This window comes from Pinus tabuliformis, chromosome 4_2 (genome assembly GCF_031772625.1).
Source record: "Pinus tabuliformis cultivar Carrire ecotype Pingquan chromosome 4_2, CPIR1, whole genome shotgun sequence".
NCBI lineage: Eukaryota > Viridiplantae > Streptophyta > Pinopsida > Pinales > Pinaceae > Pinus > Pinus tabuliformis.
The window spans coordinates 297,065,625-297,091,005 of NC_142304.1; the positions used below are offsets into that span (position 1 = coordinate 297,065,625).

At 40.6% G+C, this 25,381-nt stretch overlaps 1 protein-coding gene across 3 annotated transcripts in view; it reads left to right on the top strand.

Moving 5' to 3' along the window:
* Positions 1-25,381, top strand: part of LOC149169173 (callose synthase 3-like) — a 333,109-nt gene that overhangs the window by 248,477 nt on the left and 59,251 nt on the right. For 2 of the 3 annotated variants that reach the window (XM_089428592.1, XM_089428594.1), the window contains exons 22-28: positions 15,598-15,692; positions 15,774-15,858; positions 15,946-16,106; positions 16,376-16,499; positions 16,593-16,693; positions 16,780-16,906; positions 16,987-17,138. In XM_089428592.1, coding sequence (XP_089284718.1) covers positions 15,598-15,692; positions 15,774-15,858; positions 15,946-16,106; positions 16,376-16,499; positions 16,593-16,693; positions 16,780-16,906; positions 16,987-17,138 — 845 coding nt within the window. The remainder of the gene's footprint in view (positions 1-15,597; positions 15,693-15,773; positions 15,859-15,945; positions 16,107-16,375; positions 16,500-16,592; positions 16,694-16,779; positions 16,907-16,986; positions 17,139-25,381) is intronic. The other variant, XR_016259780.1, reaches the window with a different exon arrangement.

Below are 25,381 nucleotides of genomic sequence, written 5' to 3' on the forward strand. Positions count from 1 at the left end.
CAGCGTTGGAACTTTCTCCATAAGATTGTCCATAGCCAAGACCCAAATACTTAAGTCTTTCCTCAACCATTATTGGCTCAACAATACCATGTGCATGTTTGCCCAAGCCTTTTCCTTCATAGCCCATCTTGGACATCAACCTGGACCCTATGCCTTTGGTATGTTTTTCAAAAGAACCAGCATAAACATTCTTAGAAGAATTTGAAGACAAGCAGGAATTGTTTACCTCTTCTTCAAGCTAATACTTGACTAAGGCTTCTTTGGCAACAAGGAGCTGTGTCTCCAACTCATGCATCCTTTTTAGGTTCATATTTGCAATATGAAGTTGCCTCTCCATTTCCTGCAATTTGTCAGAAAGCAATTGCTTCTCTTCCTTCATGGAATTCAATTGCTCTTTAAGTATGATGCTCTTCCTTCCATCCTCATACATTTCTTTCGCCATATCCATCGTGATGAACAAGTCTTGGTTCATGTCTTCATCAAAGAATCTTGTGAAGAAAGAAGAATTTGAGGACTCACTTATAGAAGTAGTCATTATCAAGATGAACAAAAGAACTTCAAACAAAATTAAAAAAGAGCTTATTCAAGCAACCTTTTGCAACAAACCTCTTGTGCTTCAAGGATTTCTTTTAGTGTAGAAATTTTTCATTTTCCACCCCGGTTTTCAGTTTTTTCTTATTTCTCTCATATAGTTAAATGCCCTTTCCCATAACCATACATTTAACAAGCTGGAAAAAATAAATTTGTTGAAAACACAAATTCTGGAAATTTTAAGAATGCTGGAAATTGCATAAATAAAAATCAGTAGTAATAAACAGCCATTAAAACACATTTAAACACTGAGATTTTTGGTCAATGTGACCCTGGAAAAACCCCCTACAACTCTTGGGGAAAACCAGTTTGAGAGCTCTTCTTTATTTCTGGAAAATGTCTTTTTACAGTAAGAGAAATATTCAGCAAAAATCAGCAAGCAAACTTTTACAACTTATCTCAGCCTTGCTGAAAAACTGCCCTGCTGAAACTCTGCTGTACAGACTTGCTGAAACAGTGCAGCTGAAACTCCACTGCTGATACACCGTTGCTGAAACACCGCTGCTGCAACTCAGCTGCTGATACACCGCTGCTGAAACACCGTTGCTGAAACACGACTGCTGCAACTCAGCTGCTTATACACCGCTGCTGAAACACCATTGCTGCAACTCCGCTGCTGATACTCCGCAGCTCACTGTCCAGAAATCTCCCTTGCTCTCTTGCTCTCCTTCTCTCAATCTGCTCATAAAAGAATTGAATCGAATGTGATATTTTCCTCCTTTTCCTCCCTTAATATAACTCTAAGTGACTTTTGGGTGATCCAAATGACTTTTGGGTGTTCCCTAAATCCAATGGTTGAAATAGATTTAGATCAATGGCTGAGATTAAATGCTCATTTAAATCTCACTTTCTATTTTTTTAATTCACCCCACTTTAATAAAGACCCACTTAGTCATTTATTTCCAAAGTCACTTTTCCTTTCTATTTTTTCAGTGACTTTATAAAAGTCACTTTAAAATTAGACTTAGTAACTTTATCACTTAAAGTCACTTCTAAATTAGATTTAACTTTATAAAATTATAAAGTCACTTTAGGAGAAAAATTAAATTCTTTTGGACACTTTTCCCTAGGCCAAAGATCAAAGCCTAAGGGAACCACCTGTCCTCCGGTACCAAATTTCAACACTCCCTCTTACCGAGGAAGGTGTTCCTCACCACTCCCATCTTGTCTCTGAAGTAGACATGCTTGCCCCGTGGTAAGGCTTTGGTAAGAATATCTGCAACCTGCTCATCAGTGGAAATATACTCAAGTTTCACAACTCCCTTCTGAACATAGTCTCTGATGAAATGATATCTGATCCCGATATGCTTTGACCTGTCATGAAATACTGGATTCTCCGTGAGTTTAATGCAACTCTAATTATCACAGTAAATCACTGAGGTCTCAACGACTGAACAAATAAGCCAAACAACATCTTGCGAAGCCAGATAGCCTCACAACTAGCTAGACTGGCTGCCATATACTCTGCTTCCGCTGAACTCAATGCTACTGACTACTGCTTCCGGATGAACCATGACACTACTACTGAACCCAACCCAAAACAACACCCTGAAGTGCTCTTCCTATCAGAAGCACAACCTGCCCAATCAGAATTAGTGTATTTGCCAATCTCACTCCATCTCCCTGCCTGTAGTCCAGACCATAATCCACTGTCCCCTGCAAGTACCGCAAAATGTGTTTTGCAGCCACCCAGTGAACCTTCCTAGGCTCACACATAAACTGACTCATCGTGTTGACTACAAAACAGATGTCTGGTCTAGTGTTGACCAAATACATCAAGGAACCAATCAACTGCCTGTACAATGTGGGATCCACCAACTTGGAATCCGAAGCATGAAGCTTCTTCCAGTTGGTGATCATCGGTGTCGACATGGGTCTATAATCCTCCATGTGGAATCTGCTAAGGATGTCCACAATATACTTCCCCTGCCCCAGGAAGAAATGCCCCTCCTCCTGCCACACCTCCAAGCCCAAAAAGTAATGCATCAAGCCGATGTCCTTCATCTCAAACTCTGTCACAAGATCTCTCTTGCAGTGCTCTATGAGTCTCTCTGCACCTATAATGATCAAGTCATCCACATACAACACCAGAATGAGAGGCTCCTCACCAATCACAATAAAGTAAAGGTTCGGATCTGCCTCACTCTTTGTGAAACCCATCCCCTGCAAATATGTATCTATCCTGGAGTACCAAGCTCTGGGAGCTTGCTTCAGGCCATAAAGGGCCTTCTTCAGTCTGCACACATGGGACTCCTTCCCATGCACCTTAAAGCCCTGTGGCTGCTCAATGTACACCTCCTCCTGTATGAAGCCATTGAGAAATGCAGTCTTCACATCCATCTGGTGGATCTTCCAACCCATCTCTGCTGCTATCGATATAATGGAGCAAATCGAAGTATATCGAGCCACGGGAGCGAAGGTCTCCTCATAATCAACTCCCTCTACCTGGGAGAACCCTCTAGCCACAAACCTCGCTTTGAATTTCTCAATGCTGCCATCTGCAGCATGCTTTACCCTGTAAAGCCATCTGGAAGTAACCACGGATTTGCCCTCAGGCCTCGGCACCACCTCCCAAACATCATTCTTCATGATAGAAAAATACTCCTCCTACATGGCCTCTCTCCAGACCTGCTAGCTAGCTGCCTCCTCATAGTTAGGAGGCTCAGAGTCAAGGATGCTGGTAACCATCGCCATATAGCTACAAAACCTCTCAGGTGGTCTACTCTCTCTGACCGGCCTCTTCGACTCAGCAAAAAATGTGGCATCTCTCAAGGTGTCCTGAAGCCACTTGGGCTTCCTCTTCCCTGAGCGCACTTCTCCCACTGGAGAATGAAACTCCTCCTCCTCATCATCATCAGGAGCCTGAACTCCTGACTCTCTGTCTGCTGTCCTCTTGCCTGCACCTGAACCTGTAGAAGCTAAGGTATCGTGTGAACTGTCCATCAGTGGACTCCCTAGTGAACTGCTCTGCATGCTGCCCGGAGCACCACCCCTCTGGCTTGGTGAGCCACTGCTCACTGACGAACCTGACATCCTCATAGATGTACCTCCTGATCCTCCTGATCCCTGCCCACTGGATCCCTGCGACTGACTCAACTGCTGCTGAGGGTCTGGCTGATCCAGATACTCTAACTCCCGTGACCTCCTAAAGGCCCTGTCCTCCTCGAACTTCACATCCCGTCTGACAACAACTCTCCTATGTGCAGGAATGTAAATCCGAAAGGCTTTTGAGGTCTCACTGTAGCCCACAAAGATACCCTTCTTTGCGGTGGGCTCTAGTTTGGTCCTCTTTTCCTTGGGTATATAGGAGTATGTGATGCACCCAAAGATACGAAGATGACCAATATCAGGCTTCTTCCTAGAAAAAGCCTCCTCCGAAGTCATGTGCCCCAAGGCACGATGCAGACTCCTGTTCTGCAAGTAAACAACTGTGTTGCAGGCCTCTGCCCACAAGAACAATGGCAACCCTTGATCATGTAACATGGCTTTGGCAGCCCCTATGATGGATCTGTTCTTCCTCTCTGCAACCCCGTTCTGCTGGGGGTTGTAAGGAACAGTGAACTCCCTCCTAATGTCTGCCTCCGCACAATAGTCAACAAACTCTCCAAGGGTGTACTCTCCTCCATTGTCTAACCTTAGGGACTTGATCTTCCGACCCATCTGTGTCTCCACAAGAGCTCTGAACTCCTGAAACCGCTTGAAGACCTCACTCTTGGTCTTCAAAAAATAAATCCAGGTCCTCCTGGAGTGGTCATGATTCATCAATGAATAAAACATAGTACTCATATCCACTCAAGGAAACATGAGACATCCGACCACTCACATCGGAATGAATCAAATCAAGTATCCCAGTCGCTCTGCTGTCACTGCTGGAAAAAGGGATTTGGCAAACTTGCCCATTGCACAGCCTCTGCAAGTATCAAAGTGATCAGTACTGAAATCTGGCACACCTGTAGTGATCTCCCGCAATGTCTTCAAGGCTCCATCATACATATGTCCCATCCTGTGGTGCCAAATCTCACACAGCTCAGAACTGCTAGCTCTGCTGTCGGTACTACTGCTCAATGCCAAAAGTGGCTGGAATGCAAACTTGTACACCTTTGCATGGCATACACCTATCACTCTAACTGAATTAGCTGGAGTGCCCCTGGGATACATCAACACCTGTCCTCCCCTGAACAGTACCTCATAACCTCTGTCCTCCAAAGTTGAGACAGATATGAGGTTCTTCCTCATCCCTAGCACATAAAGAACATCTAGCACTTTCAAGGGAGGTTTGGACTCCTTCTGAATTGTCACTGTCCCCACCCCGACTGCTCTAACAACTCTGTCATCACCGAGTACTACCTCAATATCAGTGCCACTCTCTGAAAGCTCTGAGAAGTACTCACGGACTCCTGTCATGTGACGTGAAGCCCCACTGTCCACATAACAGATATCTGAAGATGCTCCGCTAATTGAGGGAAAAGCATGCTCCCTCTGAACCTGTGTGGCAGGTGATCCCGCAGTAGAGGAATCACACGTAGTGAACCGTAGTGAACGCAAACTCCCGGTCAAAACGACCTGCAAAGTCCTCAATCTCTGCTGAAGCTGCCACGTCCTGGTTCTTCCCCTTCTTCTTCTTCTCCGGACACACAACTGCATAGTGTCCCATCTTTTGACAATTCCAACACTTCACCTTGGAATAGTCCTTCTGTGTGTTCCCCTGTTTACCTTTACTTTTGCCCCCACCACTGCTTGTGGAAGCCTGCTTCTTCCCTTTGCCTTTCTTGCCTCCTGCCACCAATGCTACATTCTCATCCTGCTCAACTGGCTTCGCTGCCCCAAGCTGGCCTTTCCTGATCTCTGTCTGAATGCAATCATCCCAAAACCTCTCCCATGTGGGAAGGGTCTCACGTGCACAAACCCCATCAGCAAAGTTCATCCATAAACGAGGGAGGCCATTCACTGCAATCCGCACCAACTGAGTGGGTGGAATGGCCTCTCCAATCGTTGCCAACTCATCTCTCACATTAGTAATCTTGGTGAGATATCCAGCTGCACTATCATTACCCATCTTAATGTTCTTCAGCTTCTCCTTCAGGACCATTTTCTGGTTCTCATTGGTACTCTGGTAGAGATTGGACAATGCTGTCCACATCTCATGGGCATTGCTCTTTCCTGTCACATGAGGAATGCAATGGTCTTTGATTCTGTTTAGAATCAGCCTCTTACCCTTATTGTTCTTCTTATTATACGCAGTCAACTGAGTAGCATCAGTAGGCACAACAACAGGGTTCTGTGCGGTATGCACCATGATATCCCAGACTTCTGCCTCCTCAAAGATACTCTACATTCTCTCCTTCCAAACGCTGTAATTTGTATGCCCATTCAACCTATCCTCTACCCTCAATCCCAATGACATCCTGCTGTCTTAAAACTGAAAAATAGCACTGCTGTAGTAAAGGTAAAACTGCTGTTTATGAAAAAATCGGCTTGCTGAAATTTTCTGAGTGAAAAATCAGCAGCTGTAATTTTTCCTTTTGCTGTCCCAAACTGTCCTTCAGCACTCAAGCTCTGATACCATGTAGAAATTTCTCATTTCCAGTAATTTATCCCCCATCCCATCTAACCTTGCCATTTTAAACCATAACATACACAAACAAGCTGGAAAAAATATCTTGCTGAAAACAACTCAATTGCTGAAACTGAAAATTGCTGCCATAAATGCAGTGACAGTGAAATCAGCCATTAAAACACATTTAAACACTGAAACAAGGAACAGGGAGTTCACCCTAACGTCTCCTTGAGCTCTAATCAACTCGATTAGGCCCTTTGGGATTATGGCTTAAATTCTTTTACAAGTCTCCACAACTCAACTCCATAGGTTACAACTATACCTATGGGCTTAGAATACCATCTTACCCTTCGTTGTCCTTACACTGCAGATAGATCTAAGCTTATCTGGACTAGACTCCTTCAATTAGTGCTTTGAGCTATCTTGAGCTCTAGCTTGCACCAACTCTCTCAGAATTCTTTTACTATCTCTGGAATTCCTTCTTTTGTCTTCAGCAGACTTTGGACATCAGCAATAGTTTGATCATTTGATCTCTTTGTTGTTCTGCAACTTCACTATAGCATCATGGCTCTTAGAAGTCTGCTTTGAGCTCTCTGGCTTTGCGGCTCTGGTGGCGATCCTCTGTCCCTCCAGCATCTCTGGGTTCATCGCGTTCTATGACACGTTTTGTTACCACAATTGCTTAAAGCGTGGAAACCAACTGTCCATCTCTTCGCCTCTTTTTGCGTTTTAAATCTTGATTTCATGACATGTTCTGTTTATCATTTCCTTACGGTGGAGAACAATGATGTTTGAATTAGAAACGGTTTCATAATTGAAAAGGAACCGGCGGGCGTAGGCAACTCAATCATTTGGCCTTCCTTTTGCCGTAATCTCGGAATAGACACATAACGGAATACACAGGTAAAACTCACGAAAACACATCATAAGCCTTTAAGCCGGAACTCAAATAGAATGCAATCGCATCTATAATCCTCTTGGGTCTGTCCTTTCATCGCATATCGTGAGTCACTTTGCACATCACCCACAGCTAAACCTGAACAAAACCCAAATAATGGAATACACGGGAAATACAAAGAAATCCAATGAAAATCCGCAAAGTCGGATTTCAAACGGAATTCAATCACCCCTTTAAGCCTATCGGGTCTGTGCCTTCATTGCAAAACGCATGTCGCATGGCCCAATGCTCCCCTTTGCATTGCTTCGTTCTGATCTTCGATCCCTGATCCCTCTAATTAGCGCTATTGACCCATCACTATATTGCTATTTCAACATATCAGCGGTCGCTGCTTCCATGGTCCACAACCCTTAAGCTTTTCCGATCAGCGATCTCTAATCAGATCCTGACCATTGATTCCTTTTCCGATCCGACGGCTCGAAGTGCTCATCAGCCTATCGCATATCGCAATGCCCTCAGCCTTTGGTTAAAACATCGCGACTTAATCTTGTCTATCGATTTACCGTTTAATCCGACTGTTCGTGCTAAACTCTAAACAACAAGTAGTCCGCTCAATCTCCACCATTGATCTGCGATTTCTAATCCAACGGCGGACAATTTTTTCGGGTGGCCCACTTGCACGGACATTACCTGCCCAAAAAAGCGGTTTTCTCTCTCCTGCGGCCTTCTATGTGTCAGCTAGTGTATGGAATTGGGTTCAACCATTCCAATACCATTTACCGCCTGGAGCTTGCTCGAAATATCATTTACCGCCTACCTTCCAAAACTCAAAAGGTTTTAGCTCGTTTTATATAATTCTTTGGATCCGCCTGGCTAAGACTACCCACATGCTTTTTCAATGTAAAACGGGCTTTATAAAGGTTTAGCGCTTAACAAAGGTTTTTAGCGCATAAGGCTAATATTAATCCTTAGGCCAAATTTAATAAGAAATGCCTCCTTTTCTAAGGACAATGGGCAAATCTTCTTTTTACAATAACTCCTTCATCTAGAGTCCGTTTTCGCCAGTTCAAATTGTGTTGGATTTAGAATGAAGCAATCTACGAAATGAGACTATTTTCAAAATCATCCAATGACTTTCATTTTTCATATGTGAGGAAAATTCATAGACTTAGAAGTCTATGTTAGATCCATTTTGGATCCAGCAGTAGCTGGGAGGAGCCCATGCAGTGATTGTGTTAGCTTTCTAGGCCAACACAGAAGTAGAGAGGGGAAGATCATGCTCACGCATAGCCATGTCATCTTCCTGCACGAGGAAGGAGTGATGCAATGGCCAGGAGGAGTTGATCTAGATCATGCAGTGACTGTGCAGAGCCCGAGGAGCTCAAATTCTTCAATTGCTGGGGTAGAAGGAGCAATGCAGATCAGATCTAAGGAGCTGGTGGGATGTTGTTGCAGAACAATGTTTGTGGAGACGAAACTGTGGTAGAGGGAGTCATTGCCTTAACAGATTTCTTGCCAAAGAAATCTAGATCCGGGTTGTTGAGAAGCAATAAAGGAGGATCGGGAAGGGGTGATTCGACATTATTTGGCGGTAGGATTTCCGTGAAGGAAATCAGAACTAAGAGGGAGTCTAGAAGGAACTTGTTCCTTAGAGGATTTCTAGCGCCAGAGAAATCTAGATCTGAGTCTTCCTGGGGCAGCAGTGAGAAAGGGAGAAGAGAACCTATTCGATACTCATTTGAGTAGAGATGGCAGTTGATGGACTGAGGGATCAGGACAGATTGGATGGAGCATCCAACTTTGTCATCTGGAAGGCCAGGATACTGGCAGTCTTGGACAAAAATTGCGTCAAGGACTATGCCTTGAGGATGGTTGTTGTTCCAGTCAATGTTGATCCTCTCAAGAAATACGAGGAGGCTCAAGCAAAGGTGACATGCATGATCTTGGACGGGGTCAAGGATCATGTGGTCCCACATATTGCTGAAAAGGACACAATAAGGGAAATGTGGGAGGCCTTGACCACTTTGTATGAGGGAACTTTCGTTCAACGGAAGATGTTGCTTGAGAACCAGCTGAGACAATATCAAATGCAGAAGGGAGAAGAAATCGATCCCTTCCTTCTTAGGTTGCAAGAGATCTGAGACCAGCTAACTTTTGTAGGGTCTACACTAGATCCTGAATACATGGTCAGGACTGCTCTGAATGCAGTCATTGAAGACTGAGAGACCTTTGTCCAGAGCATCTTGGGCAGGGCTTCTCTCCCTAGTTGGGAGGAGATGTGGGCAACTCTTCGATAGGAAGAGATCAGATGGTTAACCAAGGCGGGAAGTAGTGGCAAAGGAATCAGAGTCAAGGAGGAGGAAGAGGAGGATGCAGCTCTCGCATCAGCAGGACAACAAGGGAACGGAAGAGGAAAAAGAACGATATATCCAAAGTCAGATGCTTCAGATGTGGGGATTTCGGACATTTCGCCACTCAGTGCCCTCAGAAGAAGGGCAAGGAAGACAAGTCTGACTCAAAGGCTGCTCCAGGGAAAGCTGACAAGGAAGACGATGATGAGGATTGCACCATGAGTGCTCATGCACCTTTAAAGAAGAGGTGGGGCAACATTTAGTTGTAGTCGGGAGGACTACACTGGGGCAGGATCCTTGAAGTGCCCAAACTCTTAGATCACATACAGCTACGGGAGCCCTTAATGACAGTAGCAGAATGACGAGAGTCACATGGTGTGAGGGATGATGGAGCGATAGTGGCAGAGCTAGAGTGCCAAAGTTTGAAGCAGCGCAATAGAGTGTTGAGCAGTGCGGGAGGCACATAATAGATACAATAGCAGCACAATAGCATCAAAGGGTCAACACAAATTAGTAGCATAGGCAGCTTCAACATCACGGGGTATCCAAACTAACTAGCATGTCAACTGTTGGGTGGATTTTCAATTGCTTATTTCTCAGCAACTAAGTTGCAGTGCAACAATTAGCAATGGTAGTGCTAGGGGCAACATGATGCAGCATATTAAAATTTTGAGAGGGAGTTGCAGTATTGATGTACCAGAGACAATGGTAGTGTCATGGGCAGCACTACAGATTGTAGCAATGCAGTGGATGAGGGGCAACAGTTCGAGCATTAGCAACGCATAGGACCAATGTCGTGGATAAATGTGATACTTCTACTGGGAAGTATTGCTAGAGCACATTCCTCGCTATGAAAGAGTGTTGATTCTTTGGGTAGCATTGGATGTGCTCTAGCTCCGAAATTTTGTGGAGGGGCTATAACACATGAGATCTCCAAGACCCAAAAATCGTTTGGCGCAATTCCACTTGGATTGCATTTTATTAAAATAATTAATATTTTTTAATGGGGTTCCTAAGTCTAAACTTAGGAAAATAAAAATATTAATGGGTTTTAATGAAAATATGGGTGAGAAGCTTCTAAGAGAAGAGGATCAAGTCTAATTTAATCTTAGCCGTTGATTAGATACTTAATTTTGGTTGTTGATTCACAACAGGAAAAGTATAAGAGGAGGCTTGAGGGTCAGTTGGAGATACACCAAGTTGATCAGTCAGTTCAATTTTTCTGGGGCGTGGTTTGCTAAGAAAATCGAACAAGTGATTTGAGTTGCAGTGAGAGGGGCATAAGCAGAGATTTGGATTGGCGAGGAAGTTCTGAGCTAAAGAGTACATGGCAGAGAGGCAGCCTGAGCATCAGAAAGGCAGTGTAGAGGTCTATGCAACCCAGGAAGGGCTCACGCAAAGCTGATGCAGATCGGCAGGGTCTCTTGCAGTGGCAGTGTAGAGAATTCGTAAGAAGTATGAGATTTTGCTAGAGAAGCAAGGTTTTGAGCTTGGAGGGCTGAACAATAGTCTTCCTCCACCAAATTGAACCGTCAAAAGGGGTGACACAGTCTTTTGAAGGCAAAACGTTGGCCCACGCAGTGATTGCGTAGGAACTTCATAGTATCTGTCGGGAGGAGCTAGATCACTCATTGAATTAGCTATGACTTGGGGAACGAGGTAAACCTTCGTATGTATTTCTTGTTGTCGTGATTTCTCTGTAAGGTTAGCCGGTTTGAGAGGCAACCTGTTGTACTCAGATTCTGCTTGCTTAATAATACAAACCCTTTATTTGCTTCACCAGTTTTCCCGCATTGGGTTTTTCCGGGGACGTGTTGTCCAAAAATAACAGTGCCCCTTATGTGTTTGTCTCATCTATTGTTTCAGTTTATGATTTGTATGTCAGTGTAGTCCGCAATAAAGTTTACATCATTATTTATGTAATTAAATAACTTGTTGAATGAAATAACAAGTAGGAGTTGTTAAACCAATAACTGCAGTAGGATTTCTGTTTGTAAAGATTCAGAAATTTTCACAATATCATGTTGATTTGGGGTAGCATTGGATATGCTCTAGGCCTCAAATTTTGCAGGGAGGCTTGGGCACATGTATTCCAAAGAACCCATAAAAAGTTTTGGGAAATTCCACCTAGAGACAATTTTATTAAAATAATTAATATTTTTTTAACGAGACCCTAAGTCTAAACTTAGGAAATTAAAAATATTAATGGGTATTAATCTAATTGTGGGTGTAACTTCTAGAAGAAGACAAGGATCAAGCTAAAATGATCTTAGCCATTCATTAGCTTTTAATCTGGGCCGTTGAATGTCAACGAGAAGATTATTTTAGGGAGCTTGAGAGTCATTTGGAAAAGACACCAAGAGATCAAGAGATTGAATAATTGAAGTCAGAAGTACTCATGAGGAAGTTTTGATCGAGGAGATTTCTTGTAGAGAGGGGCAGGGATAGCGCCTGAGTGAGAGAGATTTTCTCAGCTCAAGAGTCATCCGCAGAGAGTGATCCAGCAACTCTCATGTGGAGGTTGACGCAAGGCCACGAAGGGCCATGCTGAGGGTGAGAGAGAGTCTGAGATTTTGCTGGGCAGAGTCAGTTTTAGGAGCTGGGAGCCGAGATGTGGGACCGGGAGACTAAGAGCAGAGACTCCAAGCAGCAAATCGATTAGCAAACTGGGTGACGCAGTGCCTAGAGAGGTTGACGCAGGAACTGCGTGAGGGCTGTGCAGAGGTAGTGTAGGACCTGCCAAAGGCACTTCATCCAGTGTTCGGATCAGCCTGGATTTTCTCAGTAATTGTGTGAGGTAATCTCACAAATCTTTTTGCCAGTGTTTATCTCTATAACTTAATATCCCAAGAGGTATTCAAAGATGTATTCAGAATTTGCTACTGCTTAATAATAATAAACCCTCAGATCTGCTACACCGGTTTTCCCGCATTGGGTTTTTCCACAGACATTTGTCCAAAAATAATGGTGTCAATTGTGTTATATTTTCTTTCTTGCTTAGTCTCTTGTTTCCATATAATATTTAATAAAGTGAAGGTTGCAATGTATGTATTACGATATTCGCTGTAGGAAACAACAAGTAATTTGTTTAAAGGAATTTAACAAATAAGAGTAATATCATCAGTTGCTGCAGTAGGGATTTCGGTTGAGGAATTTTCACATATCTCAGCCTTTGGAGTGATTGGCATGGTTTTTCCAGCGAGCTATAGGCAGGTCGTATTTCCCAGCACTTGGAGGAGGACGTGGTATTTGGTGGCCGAATTTCGGGGGTCAGAACTAGGCCAACCCCTTTCTGGGTTTTGGAGGGTTTTGGTTGAGGTGCTTGGGGCTAATTTTGCAGAATTTTCTGGGCAAATCTATGGGGTCAAACAGGGGTCCCAACTCAGCTAGCATCTAGAGGAGCTAGGGGAATTTGGGCCAAAATTCCGAGGTCAACATTTGGCCAATTCCTTCGTGGGTTATTTTGGGTATTGGGTGGAGAGGTCGGGGTTAATTTCCCGGAATTTTTGAGCACTGGAGGTGGGGTTTCCAGCAGCATCTTGGCAGTAGACATCACAGCTTCACAAGAGCATTGCAGGGCATCATTGCATTAGCTATTTGTGCCATCTGGGCTTGACATATTACCAGTGTTTCACGGGTCCTCGAGGGTTGGGTGCACGCACCCCTCGCACCCCACACACCCGAGATGGGGGGACGTCTGGGAAAACGTTTCCCCACGTCCCCCATTCGGGGAGATGTGGGGAGACGCAGGGGGAACATTTCCCTAGTGTGGGGGACGCGACCACCCCCCTTAAATTTGCTTGTAAACAATGATTTATGACAGGGGAAACCTAGTATTTGACCATATTGTCCTACTAATGATATGCATTTCATGGTAATGTTAAATCCTTAAAGTAAAAGTGACATTTACCTTTATCTTTCATTTTCATGATGAAAGATAAAGGTAAATGTCACTTTTACTTAAATTTTTACCATTACCATGAAATGACTCGAGATGTTTGAGAGTGGTTCCGACCTCATTGGATTTCATATGGAGAAACTAGAATTTTAGATCTCAATCAAAATCCAGCAGACTTAATAGTTTTTCAGGAATTTAGGGTTCAATGGATTGCAATGTTTCCGTTGCATTTTGTCATGTACAAGGGTATGGAATTAGTATTTAATGAAGAGCAGCAAGCCCTCTGTCTACTTTAGAGTGACTTTTAAACTCATCACTCCACTATTTTTGAGTTTTAGTTATATCAATTTACTATTCTAGTCTTCAAATTTCAGTATCTATTATAGTCTATTTTGCTTAGTACTAATTAGATTCTAGAATGATGAATGATGAATTTAATTTTAAATCAATTTAGAATCTAGAATGATGAATGATGAATTTACTTTTTAAATCAATGTAGATTCTAGAATGGTGAATAATGAATGATGAATATGGATCAGAGTATTTCATTATTGAATCTCTTTTCTATTGATGAATCATGGATGTATTAGTAAGGATGATGAGCATGGATCAATGTATTTCATTATTTAATTCAATTATGTATGTATCATTGTATTTATGTTTTCATTATTGAATATGAATTTGAAATATATATATATAAAGATAAAAATTATATGCCCTAACGTCCCTCTGTCCCCCATAAATTTCCCTAAAATTTGAGGGTACTCCCACACGTCCCCCTTATATGTCTCCCGGCACCCGCGTCTCCTCGTCTCGGAGTCTTGGTGGAACATTGCATATTACTACCTGGGCTTCATCGCACTTGCCATTGAGGCAAGCCTAGGTGCACCACTTCCACATTATTGTACTTTGCTCTTATATTATAATAAAATGGCTCAACTAATGGTTATTCTTGGACTTTTTATGGGTGTGCATTGAATGTTTCAATTTTATGATGTTGTTTTTATTGTTTGCTTTGCATAGCACTATTTTTCCTAGATTGGGACATTACAAAATCTTTTCCATATCACCCGGGTCAAAACGCAATAATAATGGTCAAATTGAGGATCTTTAACACCCTTTAGGAAGTACAAAAACCAAGACATGGGTTTTGTTTCTCTCATTGTTTAGACCATTTTTGACATAATGCTTGTCCAAAATACATCAATGCTCCACCTATTTTGCCCCTGGAAAGATGTTCCACCTGTTTGACTAGCTTTGACTAGTCATATCTTGAGAATGTGTTCATCAAATGGAAAATTTCCATGTGTGATGTAATCCTCTCTTCAAGCTCTACAATCTGAGACCCTGTTGACTTTTTCACTTTCAAGACCACTTTGCATTGTGAAACATGAAGTGTCTTTGGAAGTGTGAAATGTCACTGATTGTAAGACTACCATGTCTTAGAAACATCTGAGGGATACTACACTAAATCCAAGACCACCCGTAGACTCAATAGACTCATAGTCATGTGGAATGACATAGGCACACTTGACATGGACTGGAGCCCCTACACTAGTAATAATCCCTACAAAAAGAAGGCTCCTCCAAAGTCCTCATATAAGCCCATCAAAGGTCCCCAATCCTATCTAGGACAAAAGGAACAGAGATGAACTCAAAGGAATTGGCCATGGTCCGACCAAACAAACTCTAGGATATATGTTACAAGGCCTCACACGATTGTTTCATAGCTTTAACCTATGACCTTGGGCTTATAATGGTGCAAAAATTCAGAAATGAATGTATAGGTACCCCTGCTAGTATAAAGGATAACAAGTCCATCAAATGATCCAACAATGTCATCTTGCAATCTTGATCCTTGTGATAAATGTCACAAGTGCAATCATTAAAATGAGGGGTAACAATGTTTTGAATCAAGCATGTGATATGCCATGTCTTAACTTTTGAACAGTCAATCCTAAATATTATGGTTGCAGATCCAACAGTTTTCTTAGGTGTTTAACTATCTATTTAGTTCTGTTGTAGCATTTTATTTCTATTGAATGCAGACTTGTTTATCATGTGTTCAAATTGACACTAGCATGGCTGAATCAACTGCCTCATCAACAATCTTGGAAATGTTTGCCAGGATTGAGTCAGAGTTGGCTGGTCATGACTCATTATTGCCAGAATTGAAAAGGAGAATTTTCAAGAAGCTCTAAGCTTTCCTGCAAATGGGCTTTTGCCTCAACATTGCTTTTTGCTGGACACCAACCTAATGATTGGTAGTATTTTATGATAAATTATGTTCTGGATGTTGCAGGCCAAGCCAGTGAAAAAAAATGAGGCTGCAAATTTTGCCCAGATATGGAATCAAGTCATTGCTAGTTTTCGTGAAGAGGATTTGATAAACAATAGGTAACATTCTGTTCTACAATTAAAAATTAAAAGTTAGTAACTAAAATTGATGAGGCGTTGACCAGATTACATCTTGTTCAGGGAGATGGATCTCTTGGTTTTTCCATATTCTACAGATCCCGGTTTTCACTTTGTGCAATGGCCACGATTTTTACTTGCTAGCAAGGTAAATTTGTTTCTTCATATTCTTTTTTACTGAAAACAGTTCATTCCTATCAATTTCCTTCTTATGGCTATTCCCATACAAGTCCAGATACCTATAGCATTGGACATGGCAAAAGATTTGAAAGGAAACGCTGCAGCTCTGCAAAAAAATATAAATGCTGATGAAAACATGCGATGGGCTGTGAAAGAATGTTATGAATCATCCAAGCATGTTCTTAAAAGCATTATCATCGGTGAACACGAGAAAAGGTACGAACATTTAATTATTTTGCAAGAATAGGACCATTACACTCTTCTTTTGATTCTTTCTGAGAGCTGATGGCTGTTTATCTTGATGATTTAAGTGTGTTTCCTTTAATAAACTAGCTTTTATTTTTGGAAATTGTTACTGTTATTCTTGATTCAAACGCAGGTAGAATTTTCTTTTAAGTCTCTGGCTTGTAGTATGCTCTGAGATTGTTTCTTCAGCTTTTATGATTTTAGTATAGTTACCCACATGACTTGTGTTCTCTTCTCAGGGTCGTTCAGGAAATAATTGAGGAAGTGGATATGCATATTGAGAATAATACCCTGCTGGAGAATGTTAAGATGAGCGAGCTTCCTTTGCTGTACCACAAGTTTGTGCAGCTAGTAGAATATCTGGTATAAGTGCTTTCAGTGAATATAGCATCATGCTTGTTGTTATCATGATGATAACTTAGTTGTACAGCTTACTTGAACATTTACATGTTGCAGTTGAAAAAAGATACTGAAGTAATTTCCAGAGACACAGTTCTTCTTCTTCTTCAAGATATGCTAGATGTGGTTACTGAAGATATCATGATAGATGGTCATAAGTGAGTTGCCTTTCTATCATTTCTCTGAAAATTGTTAGAAACATTGTTTGTATTTTTATCAATTCTCATATAATTGTACAATACAGATTTTTGCATTCAACCGATGGTTCACAACCAATACAAGATGTAACCAGAATTGGTCAGACTGAAAGTACCCCGTTGATTGCATCTGTATGCTATCCTTTCCCATGCGATGATGCATGGGACGAGCAGGTAAATATTTTGGATTGATCAATATTGGACACAGAGAGTGAATTCATCCCTAAAAAGATGGCAATTGTATGTTTTGACAGATTAAGAGACTTCATTTGCTATTAACAGACAAGGAATCTGCTATGGATGTTCCTGCCAACTTAGAAGCGCGACGCCGTCTTACCTTCTTTACAAATTCTCTGTTTATGGATATGCCCAATGCTCCGAAAGTCCGAAATATGTTGCCATTCAGGTAAGAACTATCTCTAGTTTTCGAAGGATCTACATTGACCGATTGCTTATGAAACAAGGGGGCGCTGCATAGCAGCTAGTCCCTGTCTTCTCATCAATCGGGTTCGAGTATTCAGGAATTGCCTCCCCATATTGCACATAAGCGGTTAATGCAATAAGTAATTTTACTGGGCATAAGGTTAAAAAAAATTTGATAGATGCTATTGGAAAGCTAATTATTCTGAGGATGCTGCTTAAAGGGAGAGAGAACGCGCAATGGTGGAAAAGCTGTTGGATTTTCTCTCTAACCTAATGAGTTGAGAGGAATTGACACTTTTGAATTTCAACATGTTTGGCCAGTTCCATCAGTAATCTATGGAGCTTAAGTAATAGAGGATTTTTAATTGCTTCCGATGGATAGGTTTCCCCAGTTCCATCAGACTGTTAAGTCAGCTGAAAAAGTAGGATACTAAAACAGCAGGTGTAGATTACTTAGAATTACCACGGGTTATGGAGATGAGCAATTCCATTGTCAATTGCATGCTTACACTCGAATACTTGGAACTGCTTGACATAACAATATTAATGGTATCGTTTCCCAAACATGTTTACCCCAATCTTCAATGTCTAGAAATCTGTCAATGTGAAAGACACGTGGAGGTTGGAGCATCGCCGCCAACAATAATAACTCCCTGTAACATTTATGATGTTGCACGAGTTGTCTACATTTGGAATTCATGCAATACATGCAAACTGCCAATTAATGCAAAAAGGATGGGAAAATAAAATATGACGAGATGTAAGTGGTAAAATTTTCGTTCACCCACTGTTATTCAGAAAAATCCAAAGATCTGGATCTGTTAAAAAATTCTGAGGATTCGAGTTAGTTTTGAAATGCTGAAAGTTCATGCTGGCAAGTTTCTGCTATGAAACTATGACTAGGTTTTTAGTTGGATTTTACATGAATCTTTTACCCCAAAATGTGGTTTTGAGTGCCAGTTTAAAAATGTTGTTTTCAGTGCCACACCTGTTGACTGCTGTTAGTAGTTTAGGTGGCCCCGCGTTGACATCCACATACCCCCATTACCTAATACCTGGCAATTTTTTGAAATGGACAACTATCTTCCCTAGATTGAGATTTTAATTTAAAGCTGTAATGGGCAACGAACCTGATGCTGTGCATCCTATTTCTAGAATGCTTTCTACGGTATCTTGAGGATGTTGCAAGGAGGTCTTCCAGGATACACGTAGATAGATAAAATCCATAGATTGTGCCCTAGACCTAAGGAAACAGAAATGTAAGTTTCTGAATTGGAGTATTAGCAATCACATGGGTACATTTATTCTTTTAAATTTTTGTGTCTGAGACAAGTATAAGCAAAGTAAATCTTCAGATTCATCTTAAGCTGGAGTTCACATTATTTTTATTTTTCCTTTAAAATATATAATTATGTGCAAATTGGAAGGATATTATGTACATGTCCCTTTGAGTCCATTCAAATTGTGTTGGAAAGCTGTTGATGAATTTTTCGACATGGAGACCTTTTCATTAGCATTTGAGATCATCAATTTGGATTGGTTATGAGAATCTTCTTGGATTAATCCTCCCCATTAAGAAGTTTTTGGACCACCGAAAGTTTGATTTTATTTAGCAAGGGTACAACTCCCTCACTTTTCTTATTTCCATCTATCATGCTTTACATTGATGTATTTCTTTTAGATCCACACAAATATATTCCAATGTCCACTTCACCTCTTCGTGAAATCCTCACTTTCCTGTCAAAAATAATATATTCCTACAACTCATTGAGATATTCAAGAGAAAAATCATATACAAAAGGAATTTGAACATTCTTATCTTAATCCATAATCATAAGAGGCTCATATGGTTTCAATTTTTGAACACCATTGAATGCATCTGCAAATATGGAGGTAAATCTAACCGAAAAGCATTCTCATCAATCTTTTTCAAAATTGTATATGGACCATACCTGATTGGTTTGAGCTTGTTTTCCTTCACCTTTAAAATATTCTTTGTTGATATGCATTTTCAAATATGGACGTAAATCTAACCGAAAAGCATTCTCATCAATCTTTTTCAAATTGTAAACAAACCATACCTAATTGGTTTGAGTTTTTTTCCTTCACCTTTAAGATGTTCTTTGTTGATATATAATCAAACTTGATCACCGAATTGGAAATGATGATCAACCTAATGCTTGTCATGCATAATCTTATACTTAGCTTGGTTTGTTTCGAATTGTTCCTACACAACTTGATGAACCAATTAGATCTTCTGGATGAACTTTGTGGCTTTCTTTGCATTGCTATGTCCATCCACCACCGAATTGTTCCTCAAAGCAAAGTCCAAATGAGACTTAGGCAAATAGCCAAAACATGTCTCAAAAGGAGACCTCTAAGTAGAGGAATGTATGGCATGATTATAGGAATGTTGTACATAATGCAACTACTCAACCCAAAGCTTAGGGCATTTGCTACAATACCCTTAGAGTAGATGTATCAATTTTCTGTTGACTATCATTGGTTTGTGGATGAAAAGCAGTGCTTTTCTAAAGCTTGGTTTCCATTTGTTGCCACCTTAATCCACATCTGGGCTTATTGTGGAGAAAATATTTAACTCCACTTGGTGTGGCCTTGGGGGTAAGTCTCTAGTTGAGGTTGTCACTCAATTCGCAACTCCTCCATCTATGCTCACTCCTAGTCGAAGCCAAGGGAGGTGTGCCCTACAAGAAAAACTAAGGCTTAACTAATTAAGTTCTAGGAGTTAGTGAAAATGACCAAGATACAAGTCAACTATGTAGAGCATTAAAAGAATGAAAACACAATCATGGGTTTAATGAGCATATACATCCACAAGTATAAATATTACAAGATGAAGGAAATAGACCAGTGCCAAATTGGAAGTACCTGCTAAGCAAATGATCCAAGATGATAACTTTGAAAACTGATGCTTGGAAAGAAATGCTTGAAATAAAGATGCCCCAAAATACCAATGCCTTTAAAAGTAAAAGTGGAAATAAGAAACTAGCAAGTACAATAAATGAAAATACTTGGAAATGCAACAAGATGTTCAACAAATGATACTTGAAATAATGATGATTACTCAAAATAAACAAGACTTGTGAAATAAGAGAGCAGATAAAGCATAAATCCAGGTATCAATCCTACTTTGTGTTGTAAGGAGATGTTCTTCGTAAATTTTAGATTTAGTAAGGTTGTCGCTTGAAGTTAAGTGAATTAGATTGAAAGATTGTTTAAACATGTCTCAAAGTAACTCCCTTCCCTAGACCTTACCCTTTCCCCGGCCTGGATCTCAGAGTAAGGAGACAATGGGGATGGATGGTCCCTAATTACTACTTCAACCAGTTAAGCTGGAGGTAAATTATTGCTCTAAGAAAGAAATGCAAAGTAAATATCTAGTGTAGGATTTGAAATGCTTGAAATTAAAATGAATGAGTAAATTAAAATAGTAAACTAGATAGATGTACAATGAAATGGAAAGTAAGTCAAATCAAATATATAAAGTAACTGGAATAGCTTATAATTGAATGCATTTGGTGTTAAATCTACTCTACTCTAATTTTAGATCACACAAGAAGAGAACCACTCAAGTAACACACAAGGGTCTTCCCCAAATGGGGGAAGGGGATGCTTAGGGGGAAAACCCCCTAACTCTCAAGAAAAATGTGTCTTTTATTAGATTAGATCCCCATTATCAAAGTGAGGGATAAAGAGTGGTTTTTGATAGGAGTTTACAAATGATTCCCTCAAGGCAAATGACACTCCTTCAAAATGTTACAAAATGATCTAAATTTTGCTCAAAAATTACAAAAAATTACAATGTTTGGCTTGATCTCTCTCACAAAATGAGATCAAGACCAAAAGAAATATCTAAAACTCCCTTCTAAGCAAACAAACGATATTACAATAAGTTACAAAAGAGAGAAATCCTTAAGGATTCTCCAAAGGAGAAGAAAATTTTTATAGGACTACAATGGTGAAAATTTGATGGCTCTTTAAGTTGTTTGTTCAGGTGCCCATATGCAAAATCCACCACTACTCTCTCCTTGCCAAATTCGGTCCCAAAAAATCATTAAGGTAAGAGGCACGCGTGTTAGTTTTTGGTAGCATCAGATGTGCTCTAGCCATGAAAATTGGTGGAGAGACTAAGGCACATGAGTTCTAAAAAACCCTAAACCGTTTGGTGAAATTCCACCCGGATTTTATTTTATTAAGATGATTAATATTTTTAATGAGGTTCCTAAGTCTAAACTTAGGAAAATTAAAATATTAATGGGTATTAATCAAAATATGATTGAGAATGGTCTAGAAGGCGGATCAAGTCATGTTTAATCTTAGTCGTTGATTAGAGACTTAATCTCGGCTGTCGAAGTCTCTTCGAGAAAAATATATGAAGCAGGCTTGAGGTTCATTTAGAAACACACACTGAGAGATTGAGGAAATCGATTTTTTGAGGTGAGAAGTTCTCAGGAGGAAAACCGATTGGGGAGATCTTCCAGCAGAGGGGCAGGGATAGTTCGGGAACACTGATAGAGAGGTGGAGAGAAGCTACTGGAGGTAGCGCAACAGCTAAGAGGACTAACGCTAGGCCAATCTGAGCCCACACAAGCCTAACACAGAGCTAGAAGGGCCAGCGCAGAAGCTGAAGCTGTCCTCCATGCAAATAGCCGAAACTGTCTGGGAACTGCCGGAACAGTCGAGAAGGTTGACACAGTGGGCAGAAGAGACAGTGCAGAGATAATGTTGAGCCTGTAGGGCAGATGCAGGGCCTACACAGGGCCCATGCAAAGGTAGTCAACAACAATTACCAATTGCAATATTCCTACTAGGAAATTAACAGTGATAATCAAGCAAAACACAACATGCAAGACAAAACTCCAATATATAATTAAACACTCATAAATTTCCCAAAGCTTGCGCCAAATTGAGCCATTTTATAATCAATGAAAGAGAGTACAATAAATGCATGGAATATGTGCACCTAGGCTTGCTAAAGCAAGCTAGACAAATCTTAGGTGAGAAAATGTGATGCCTGGATGCTAGGAAGTACTTCTCCTTCAACCCCTGCGCTGGTCCTGAAATTTTGTTATTGCTGGCTGGAAAGGAACTAATGTTTGACCCCTCTAGAGTGCTCAAAAAATTATGTAAAATTAATTGTGGGCTATCCTTGCCAAACCCACAAAGACAAACAAAGGGTTGGGCCTGGTTCCAACGTCCCAAAAATGCCCCCAAATAGTGTGAGTTCCTCCTCTAGATGGGTATTCACACCATTTGTAAATTTGTTAAAATTGAAAACTAGGGCCTAATTCCTCTTTAGACAACGCATTTGATGGAGATGATGATTGCATTGAATTCCTCTTTTTGAAAGGACGAAAATTGATCTAAAGATCATCTAATTTGAACAAGTAGAAGTATGTTTTTGAATTTATGCCCACACATGTGCAATTTGTTTAGGTCAGCCACATCATCATGTACGCTCATGAAGCCCAAGAGACATGTCACTTCACCCTCAATGACTTGTATAAATACAAGTGACCTTTCACCTCATTTGGCATCATCATCACTCACACATTCTTCTCTCCTTCTCTCATTGGTTCGTACAGTTGTCGAGCAAATCTTCTCACTCACACGTGTGGAAAGGAGGACGAATTTCAAGACAATTTCTGGGCCAAAAATTTCAGAATTTTTTGCGGTTTGACCAAGGTTTGAGCAGAGTTGACTTTGACTTTCTTGACATCTTTTGACTTCGATTTTTAACATGAATTTCTGTCTTAGCAAGCCACATTTTTGGGCACAGGAACCGAGGCAAAAGGAGCACTTTGACCTATGTTGACTGCAACCTTGTTTGACCACAAGGTTGACTTTAGATGGACGAATTTTGTCTACAGATTTTATGACTATTTTGGGTTGACTTTGACCACTGTTGGAGAGCAAGTTTGACTGCCTTTGACTGAGCTTCAAAGGAGAAATTTTGCTACTACATTGAAAATCTTTGACTTTCTGGTTAGGGGTAAGTTTGACTACAGTTGGCTACAAATTTGAAAAGGTTGTTTTGACTTTCATTTGGCAAGTCAACTTTGACTTTCTGTACTCTCTCTGTGCTGAACATTTGAAATAATAATAAGAAGAATTGATCAAAGGGTTTTCCCCACATTGGGGTTTTTCCCTGGCATTCGTCAAATCTGGTGTCCTCTTGTCTTGGCTTGTCTTTTGCATTTTATTTTATGTTCTATCTACAGTTACTATCAATGTGATTTATGATTAATGTGATTGCTATTAATTTGGAAATTGTAATTGGGTTGCTTAAAGTATATTGAAGTAATTGTGCTAAACATAGAACATACCATTGTTATCTAAATTTTACATGGTATTAGATCCCAGGTGAAGACAAAGCCCAAGCAAGAGAGAGAAAAGCAATCACCAAAAGAGATTTATTGGACAAGTTTCAATGGCTTTTTCATCTTACTTCAAGACTAAGGACAAACTCAATGAAAAATCTGACTATCATGCATGGAAGATGACTTTGGATCTGACTTTGGAGGAGCATGAAGTATTGGACTATGTGCAAGGAAAAGTGGTGGAGCCTCCTTCAAATGTGTTGAAGGAAATGTAACTAGGTTCGCTTTTCATAAATGTGCTTTTGATATTTGTATTTATTCAAGAAAATAAATATTATTTTTATAATATATGTCAATGAGTTTCTTGCTCATTGAAGTAGGTCTAACACATGTTAAAGTGCTATAGGTGAGTCAAATGTTCAAAAGAAAAAGGTTGAAGACCTTAAGGGTATGTTACATTATGTATATTCATGTATAAAAGTCAAAGGAGACACCTCCAAGCAAAGTCAAGTATCCTCCAAGCAAAGACACCATCAAAAGAGGCAATGACACCATTAAAAGCACCTATTGCAGCAAGAAAATCAAGTCGACCTCAAAGCTACAAGTTGGCCTAAAAGGAGGGACATACCTCTATATATAGAGGTTGTCCACTCCCTCAAAAGGACAATGCAATCCTTTGAAATATGCGAGGGTACAAGGCAAGGAAAAGGGCACCAAAAAGAGAAGAAGAAGGTCTCCAAGGCAGCGAAGAAAGGAAGGATAAAACTGATGGATTAAAGGACTAGTTAGAGCCACACATGCGAGGAAAGGAGAGCAGTCCCTGCAGATGTGACAATAGAAAATTATAATTCACCATATCACATTGTTTTGGGTGCAAAATAGGCCTACGAGACCTCTCTCTCAAGCGTGGAAGAAGGGTATGCAAGCGAAGGGTAGAAGACAATTCTAACATGGTTTAGTGAAGAGAATCCTCCACAAGTGCGAAGAATTAGGGCTGCATTGTTGTTGCCCTATGTTTGCAATAGTTTTCAAGGGAAAAAGGTTCGGTTGGAAGGCTAGAAGGTCATCATCCTAAGGTAGAAAGATTCCATCTCAAGCGAAGGAAGAAGAGGTCAAGGATCATCCTAGAACACACAATCTAAGGTCTCTACTGTTGCCGGAAGAAGTGCCGAAGAGAGGAAGACAAAGTGTTGGAAAGAAGAAGACGAAGTGTTGTAAGAGGAAGTGATCTTGAAAGGACTTGACTTGTGCTTGGAGGATACTCTTGTCAGGGGTCTAGGGTTTGGCATTGATCAATAAAAGCTTCAATAAGGGTCTTCCTCTCAAGAGAAGAGAGGTTTTGGCCCTGGTAGAGAGCCAACATCTTGTGTTCTTGTTCTTATGTTTTGGTAGCAGTTTGATGAAGTACACACACATGCATTAATAAGAAAAAGAAGAAGATTAAGCTAACTAGAAAAAGTAAAAAGACTCCACAAATTGTTATCAAGTAACGAAGAATCACACTACACTACTTTGCCCTAGATTCTTCAACATGGTATCGGAGCTAAGGTGACACATCAAGGAAAGGGCAACTCAAGAACACTCATCAAGGAAAAGAATCTACAAAAGTTGAAGCATCAAGCCTAGAAGTCTTAATCACTTCAGGGTCAAGAAGGGTATACAATCCATCATTTATCAAAAAGGTCTACAAAGCTAGAAGAAGAGACTTATATAAACGCACCTACAAAGAAGAGCAGATTGAAGCAGGACCTACATCAAGCCATCAAGTGTTCAAAGAGGAAGCAAATCCATCACATCTCAAAATATATAAGTACATGTCCCCTTCTGAATATACATCAATGGTTTTTTGCAAGGAATGCAATAAATTGGTGGGTACTATTGACCA